This window comes from Papaver somniferum, chromosome 10 (assembly GCF_003573695.1).
Source record: "Papaver somniferum cultivar HN1 chromosome 10, ASM357369v1, whole genome shotgun sequence".
Classification (NCBI taxonomy): domain Eukaryota; kingdom Viridiplantae; phylum Streptophyta; class Magnoliopsida; order Ranunculales; family Papaveraceae; genus Papaver; species Papaver somniferum.
The window spans coordinates 21,803,727-21,812,327 of NC_039367.1; the positions used below are offsets into that span (position 1 = coordinate 21,803,727).

Genomic DNA, 8,601 nt, shown 5'->3' on the forward strand with positions numbered 1-8,601 from the left:
CTACACCTAATTTTGTTGTCTACCAGTGCATTGATTTTCATTTTTTTTCTTCTAAGTTTTCGAGAAGTGGAAGATAAGTATACCTAGAGGAATAAGTGCTGATTGCTACTGAACAATTGACCGGATGACGACCTCAAAGGTAGGCTTTGATCCATACAAACGAGTTGAACGCCATATTGTAAGGTCTTAGATGTCTATGTATTTTGGACCGTTGTGGCAGCCTACAGGATATATCATGTATTATGCATCAATAGTGATAAGAGAACACGGTTATGTACAAGATGAACCATAGCATCACATATATGATCACTTTACATTGTCGAAGACAGATTGTGAATCTCACCATGACTAAAATTTCTAAACCGGATTGTACAGAAAAAAAAACTTCTAATTAAATTAATAATTTTATATTAAGATCACGATGACAAAAAAGAGTTTGTTCCACCGAAAGGTTGTTATTTAAATCAAATACATGTGTAAATGGGGGATTTTATGAATTAAAAGTAATTTAGATTTAAATTGAAAGGTAAGAATAAGTAAAAAAGTGACCCATGAGTTGAGAATACTGGCAAAAATTCATCTCCAATCTTAAACATGTCCATGGATGAATGATTAAAATTGTTGTTTAATCTTTAGTTATCAAAAGCCCTAGAAAACTTCATCTCAAATCTATTCCGTTGATTTCCTAGAGTCATCGTACACCTATAACGATGTGAATATGAATTATACTTAAAAAACAACCCGACGCATAGCGCAATCGAGTCGAATTCTCTAAGAGCATTACAATTCGTGGAATAGGCTAATTAATACAACGGACTACTACGAGTAGTTCATTTAGACAAATGTCAAATTTTACATGTAATTACAAGAGAATATCGCTACGACCATAATTATATTATACTACTTGTATTCAAGAGTTATTAACTTTTTTGTATTAACATATCCTAAATTAGTTAGAGATATGATTGTGAACTCAGTTAATTGGCCACTTAACTAAATAAATATTCAATTATATTGCTATACATCATCATGCAATTGTTAGAACGGTAGAATTTGAAAGATAATTATGAGAGGAAACTAAACTTGGCAAATCCTAAACAGGCAAAGAAGAGAATAAGCTATTTGCAATTTTGACGAAAAAGAGCTCCACACTTCTTTTTGGACTTTCTCACAAGTCACAACTCACAATTGATCTACCAAAACCACACGGTCTGAAAATCCACCAAGATCTCTCCCCTGGTTTCTTAAAACTAACTCCTGCCCAAGTTTATTCCTTGACTTTAACTTCTAAACCATCTAGAAGGCTCACACCCATATTTTTCGTGAAGAACTATGTAAAAATAAAATGTAAAACAGAAGGGTGAGTCTAAAGATTTATAACAGAAACAAAGTAGCAAATGGATCATACTCTGAAAGTGATTATAAACCCGTCTCTAGTTCAAGTATTAAAGCCTCTCTTAATAACAGACAACAAAATAAAATAGTACTAGAAGGAGAAAAATAACATCCACCCTCTTGCAACTCTGGCGTGATTTTTGAGATTCAAAAATGAAGCAAAGACTCCTTTAATTCTAATTTGCCCTGGGAGTCGCCCATTCGACTCTGAGAATGAGATTGTCATAACCATATCCATTGAGCTTATTGATTGCCCTCTCAGCATCTTCCTTGTTCACAAAGTTCACAAAACCAAATCCTCGGCTCATGCCAGTCTTCTGATCTACAGCCACATAAACACGACTGACAGCACCAAAAGTACGGAAGAGCTCAAGCAAGTCAGGCTCACGAGTATCTTCCGAGAGGTTTGTGACACGAACAGCGTTTTCTTCATTTCTTCGTGGTCTCATCTCTGATCCGAGTTGTTTTGCCCCATCTCTCTGGCCAGGATGAATGTAGGTTCCTGACTTGGAAGTGCCAGATGTGGCGGTATCTGCTGTAGGAGGCTTATCACTGAAACTCTCAGGTGGGGCAGCAAGATCCTTGTAAGGACACTTGGATGTCCAGTGATCACCCTTCTTACCACAGGTCCTGCACACCATAAGCACAGCACCTGGAGTAGCTGATATATCTCCTAGAGGCTTGGTGTCTTCTTTGCTACCTGATGTTAGTGCTTACCATGTTAGCAACTATGATTTTGTTTATATGATAAGACAAAATATTAAGTGAAACAGATAAGGAAACTGTACAGAAGAAATATAAAATAACGTTGAAAAGGTTTAACCTATCAAGATTTTAAACCCGTTCCTTCAAAACTAATCATACAATTAGCTAGATTTACAAAGCTTAAACCCAACAAGGCCACACAGCAAGGAAAAGGAACTCAATTTGATAACAAACAAAAAGATGGTTTTAGGTTGTAACACGTTTCAGTTTTTTCAGCCAAATAAGTACCCAGCCCGACAACAGCCTCTAAGTCAAAAATATTCAAAGTTAGATATAGGGTGAGCATTTTATTTCTTAACTTGCCTTACACAGATAGTACTACATAGGAAATTTGTGAGTCTGATAGAGAAAAAGACTTAAATATCAAACAAAATCATAACAAAGATTGAATAAAAGAAATATTCGTAGGTTAGAATGTGCTTTCGCAATTATCTCGGGAAAATTTCATCAAATAAAATTATCATCAGGCATGATATTATTAAATCAAGCATGTATATCAACAAAAGTGCTAATCTAAGAGAAATGTTTCATTAAAAAAATATCAAGCTGATTTCGATCTTCTATCCAGAGCCCCGTATCTTCCCTCAATTTACTAATATGATTGGTCAAAGCTTTTATGTGGCAATATCTGTTACGGCTATCATGTCAGTAAATGTGTTCAATCTTGTTGCAAGTTTCAATCCTCTTCCTAGAAACTAGGAGTCCTGGTTTTTCATTTTCATTGTAAATTATTTTAAGAATAACCTCTTTATTTTCAAAAAACCTTCTTGAAAATGTAATTCTTGAGCTAATTCAGGTAAGTCTTAAAGAATATCATTATCATTCCTAGCATGCATTAGCCGAAACATATTGAAATCTGTGTGTTCCACCCAGCCCCTCATATCTAAAAGCATCGGAGATTTGGAGTATGGTCAGAAGCAACCCTAGTCAAGTGAAAAGCAGCAGCATCAGGAAAGTTGTGATACAATTGCTGATTAGCAAGGGTTCCATCAATTCCCTCCCTTATGTCTTTGTTTCCTATTCTATTGTTAGACCAAGTACAGGGGATTCCTATATAGTTCAAATCCGACAGACCCAGCTCTTAAATGATACCCTAAATAAAGCTAGCAGCCCTGCACATTGCTCAATTTTTAATGTAACCCCACTGATGATACCCCTCCTAATAAGGAACAAGGTCATTACCTCCCTAAATGAGGGAGCTGCAATATAGTGCCTGTCGATTTTAATGCATATCTTCACTAGTCAGGTTTTTATTTTATTTTATGGTTCTCAACAATTGAGATGAGGTAAGGATTTTCAGTAAACAGTACAAAAAAATGATAGAAGCTTAAAATAAAAAGAGGAAAACGAACCTGGAGGTCTAGGCCTTTCAAGGAGAATCTCTTCAGTAGAAACCATAGTAAGTCTAGCACCAACATCTTCATGAACAGCATCACCAAACTTAGGCCAAGAACGACGTTCAATAGCAGCTTTAGTTAATCTAGCTTTAGCAAGCTTCCGGATCCGAATTGTTGTTGTAATCTTAACCTTATTACCATCATCATTAAACTTATATTCAGTAATTTTCTTAATACCATTTTCATCTGGTCCTGTTACTACTGGTGGTGGTAAAAGAAAATCAAGATCTTCTCCATCATCTTCTTCTAATTCACCCCAACGAACCTTGTTTGGTGGTTTCTGTGTTGCTGAACCTGGTCTTTGCATCGTATCTATCCCCATGGTGACGGATAATCAGGAGACACAGAGATATCAAACTTAGGGTTTTGCTCCGTCGCTCGTTTGGGTTATTCGATTTCTTTTAGGGCGAGTTTTTTTCTAGGGTTAGATAAAGAAGCAATCCTGTTTGCGAGCAAATTTCTTCTAAACCTTAAGTTTGTATTGGGCCTAAATTGGGTGCCTGTCTTACGTCGGCCTTTCATCCAAACGATCCAGCAAAATTGTAACACGCGAGCAATCGGGAAGTACCCTCGGTTAATGTCACGAAGCAATGCAAAATGCTTCCGGAATTGCTAAAATCACTCTAGCAAAGATAATTTTGCATAATTCTAAAGGCAGTGATTAAATACAACCCATGTTTTAGTTAAATATAATCCAAATCATACAAATATGTTTTGACAAAATACAACCTGGACAAACACAAATAAACAAATAATTATATGAGAAAAAAAGTTGTATTTAGGGTTTCACGGGAAAAATACGTAGAGAGGAGTTCATATAAAGGAATTGAGATATCTATAATCACTCACAGTTCGTGATTATACCGTAAAGAATTAATAAATAATTCAAGTTTCTTCATTAGTGATTGGTTCAAATAAACCATTTGATGTAATCAGAGATGCTGGACTCATGATTTTGAAAATCAATTCTTTTTGATCAAATTTTGTTATACTGTCATACCCTAATTAAGGATAAATCATATCTTAATGATCATCTTCTATTAACAAAACATTGATCAAACTTTATTATACTATCTTCGTCATATTTGAAAAAAGATATACCGACAGAATCATCATCTACATTTCGAGCACACGTATTTCCATTTCCATTTACTATTTTTTCTTTTTAATCTTAACTTCTTAACTTCAGATTTTAACCCCTTAACTACTTCTCTCGCGTGTACATGAAAGTAACAGCAAAACAGGAGAAAGAAAATGGAAAAGAGAGAGAAGACCTGTTTGGCTTATGGGTTGTATTTAGCCCTTTTGTTTTAGTAAAACTGAAAAGTAAAAAGTAGGTTATATTTAACCCAAACGTGGATTGCGTTTAGTCGCCGCCATTCTAAATCAGCAAATGCATAAGTAGCAGATGCTTAAGTTAAGGCTGAGCGCTTAAGCAAAACCTTTATGGAGAATGGTGTTTAATCCACCTGACTTATTAATTTTCTCACTTATATCCTATTTGGATACCAGAAACAGTAATCATAAGCAAAAATGTTATTGCTTCACAAAAAGTTGGAATATTTTGCTTCTATAAGTCTCTGAATTTGCATACTCAAACTAACTTCTGAGTTTTTTGGTCCAGAAGTCGGAAAAACGACTTCTAGAATATCATCCAAACAGGCTATTATGAAATGATGTAATGAACTTTTCTATTTAATGTATGCTTGTAATGACTTATATGGTGTATGTGGTTTTGGCTGATCCTTATTCGACTAAGAATCATCGCTATTTGACGAACTATATGCATTCCAGTACATGCTTGATTATATTATCGGCTAAGCCTTATTGCACAATGTATGACATAAAATCCAGATGAATGGATTTCTTTTTTCAGTCGGACACTTTAAATCAAAAATAGATTACAAGATGGAAAAACTTGAACAAGTTCAAATTCTATAAGGATTGAATGGTTTTGTTAAGTCTCCTATCATGTTCATATTTATCTGCTCCAATATCTCAAATGTTTTCATAATAAGTGAATGAAGAAAATACACCTCAATTTAGTTCTGGAATCAGACAGGTTTGTTATGATACATAGAATAAAAAGGAACAAGTAAATGCCTATAACGGGTTAAAAGATAATAAGGCTCACAATCAAATTGTTACTCAACAACATTAGCAACCATGCATACATCCTGCACATACTACTAATATTTTCATAGATTGTACATTTATATTTTTGGAATCCAAATCTCAAACACCATTTTTGCTAATTTTTACAGTAATAAGGTTAAAATTTAGATTTACAAAATTAGAAGATAGTTTGAACTCGAATAAAGTCTTGAGGATGCAGGAATAATCCCAGAATCAATCTTATCGGGCTCGGTCGTAGAACAAGCTCATGCATTGATTCTAACTTGCATATTTCATATTGCATGTTTCTTCTTTCTTGATTAACAAATTTCGATATTTATGCAAGTTAGAAATACAAAGTTAATATTCCATGGAATTTGACGACGTATTTAACTCCCCTTAATTAGGACCGTCAATGGGTACCCATTACCCGGAACTGGACCCGGGAGAATAGGGTCCGGTTCCGGGTCCTAAAATTGGACCCATTAACAAATTAGGACCCGACGGGTAATTATCCGATTGGACCCGAATCTTAACTGGTCCGAACGGATAATACCCGACGGGTACCCGCAGGTAACGGGTACTCGGTTATTCATTCTTTTATCCCTCTTTTTAGAAAAATTACAGGTATTTTGCTAGTTTGGATTTGATTTTTTTTCATTTTTAATTTTTTTTCCTACATTTAATCTTTATCTAGTACATTAATAAAGAAATAATAACAAATTTTTATAAAAATAAGATTGATTCAAGCCAAAAAGGAGAAATATATCAAGTTTTTGGACTTTTATGTGTGTTTTCTTAATACCCAACGGGTACTCGAACCGATGGGTGCCGGGGGTTTTAAACGGGTCCGGTTATGGGTCCACTAATTTAGGAACCGGACCCGGAACCGTTAAGAACCGGACCCGACTTTTATAACTAGGGTCCGGGTCCAGTGATATCCGGGAGGACCCGGACCCATTGACATCCCTACCCTTAATCAATACTTACATCTTTTGTATAATAGGTAAACCTATTGCTTAAATGATTCACTACCCCTTACATAGTGATCCATAAAGCATATGTATGTAGTATGAAACTACTAAATAATTCTCCCCTTTTTTGTCAATAAAATCAACAAAGGTACGAAAATCGCGGGATCATAATGAATATACCGAAAAGATATCTCAAGTTTTAAGGAAGATGGAGATACTACATAATAACATAGTTAAAATGTAACTCCTCATATCAACTTATTTATATGACATCACATAGTAATAAATGCTTAGCGCTCATCCTAGGAGATGAAAAGATACAAGCATCCCCTTTAAAATTCCACATCCACACTCCCCACAAAGATATAGAATTAAGCACAAGTTCATTTAAGAACTCTCCCCAACTAAATGTCATTCTCAAGATAACAACATGAGTGACCTTGCTTTTTGTGAAATAGAAGGATTTTGGAGGACATTAACATATCACAAGGATTTGTATCCAAAGTGTCGACATAAATTAATCTCAAGGCCAGTTACGAACAACGAGACAATTTTTCTCGATTTTACTCATAAGAGAATCTTATGGAGTGTGTCAAGCAGCAAAACACAAAACTGTGATCACAAGTAGATCAATACTACGAGAAAAATCTCAAAGAGTTTGTTCTATTTTCCGTTTATAAAAACATAATAAATTTAACTTATGAGCTGAAATATAAGATGATTCACAAGAATGTAAAAGCACAAATATTTCATAAGATTTTTGCAATAATTAAACCAATAATGATTACATGTTGCAAGTTCATCTTCCAACAACTCTAGAATTTAAACAAATAAATCTAAAAACATGCATAATGAAAACGTTGGAAATAGCTATGTGTTATCACAATCTTTACTATACCAAACCCTAGTTATCCTTTTGTTAGAGCACTTCTCGGTCGAACTCGCAAGCGTTGCTATCTCAACCTTGTTTGTGAAGTTTAGTTGCCAAAACTATAAGTCTTGATTTCTAGTCTACTTATAGCAAAGTCTCGAATTATGATATAAAGTGTAGTTGAGCATTAGACTCAACGGCGTTCATCGATTGAAGACGAAGAACTACTAAGAGGAGTTTGTGGAACTTCATCAACAAAAGGTATGTGGAGACTTGAACTCATATATCACTCAAAATTCTATCTACTCTATCTCGTATTTTGATACAAAAGTCGCACAACTATATAGACTTCAATTATGCACATTTGATATTTCGAGCTGAGTTTAACTCACCTACATATTTCTCAAAATATGTGTTGGTAGGATTTCTCTTTAACCAAGTTCATCTTATATTCTTGGCGAAAGTCAATATATGATCATGTGAAAATCGCCTGGTAACATCTTACATGATTTGTGTGAGACAGTCATTTGATGTAGACTCAGAATGTTTTGTATTGATGATTCAATCACCTGAAAATTGCTTTGAAGCTAATAATTTGTGTGAGACAGTTATTGTCGTCATCCGAGAATGTTTCAATAGTTGAAATGAGAGATTAGAACAATTGGATATAAGCACAGTATGCGTACTTGCATATATGCAATCCAAGTCCGGGAACCTTGGTATGCATACACGTATGCGTACTGATTGGTTTAATAGAGGTACGGGAACTAAGTACGCATACCGGTACGCGTACTGGCGTGAGGTTCAAGTTTCGGGACTTTACTGAGTTTGATGGTATGCGTACCCGTTCGCATACTGGCGAACCCAAACTTAGTCCCGCCACTATGGTATGCGTACCTGTTTGCAAATCGTGGCTATAATGTTCATGACTTGATTCGAGTGAATCAAAATCGATTTTGCTTCAATTATGTCTTGTATACTTCTATGAGAATATAAACAATTGAACAACTCTAGAACTAGTTTCATTTGAGTCGTTTGAACTAGTTATGGTTAAGATGAATAAGGTTGATATGAAAGTGTTCAT

The 8,601-nt window shown here is 34.9% G+C and overlaps 1 protein-coding gene across 1 annotated transcript; it reads right to left on the reverse strand.

The window, feature by feature from the left end:
• Positions 1-1,361: 1,361 nt before the first annotated feature.
• Positions 1,362-3,998, reverse strand: LOC113318708 (eukaryotic translation initiation factor 3 subunit G-like). Its single transcript, XM_026566927.1, has 2 exons — positions 3,513-3,998; positions 1,362-2,095 (listed from the first exon to the last, which is right to left on the reverse strand). Exons 1-2 carry the CDS (start codon positions 3,877-3,879, stop codon positions 1,572-1,574), a joined length of 891 nt encoding a protein of 296 aa, XP_026422712.1. The 5' UTR covers positions 3,880-3,998; the 3' UTR covers positions 1,362-1,571.
• Between the last annotated feature and the right edge of the window lie 4,603 nt (positions 3,999-8,601).

Bases quoted from the DNA above. Each gene is read 5' to 3' on its own strand.
- LOC113318708 (XM_026566927.1), bottom strand. From the start codon at position 3,879: ATGGGGATAGATACGATGCAAAGACCAGGTTCAGCAACACAGAAACCA. The intron at 2,096-3,512 runs GTTCGTTTTCCT...CACTAACATCAG, and splicing joins TGAAAGGCCTAGACCTCCAG to GTAGCAAAGAAGACACCAAG.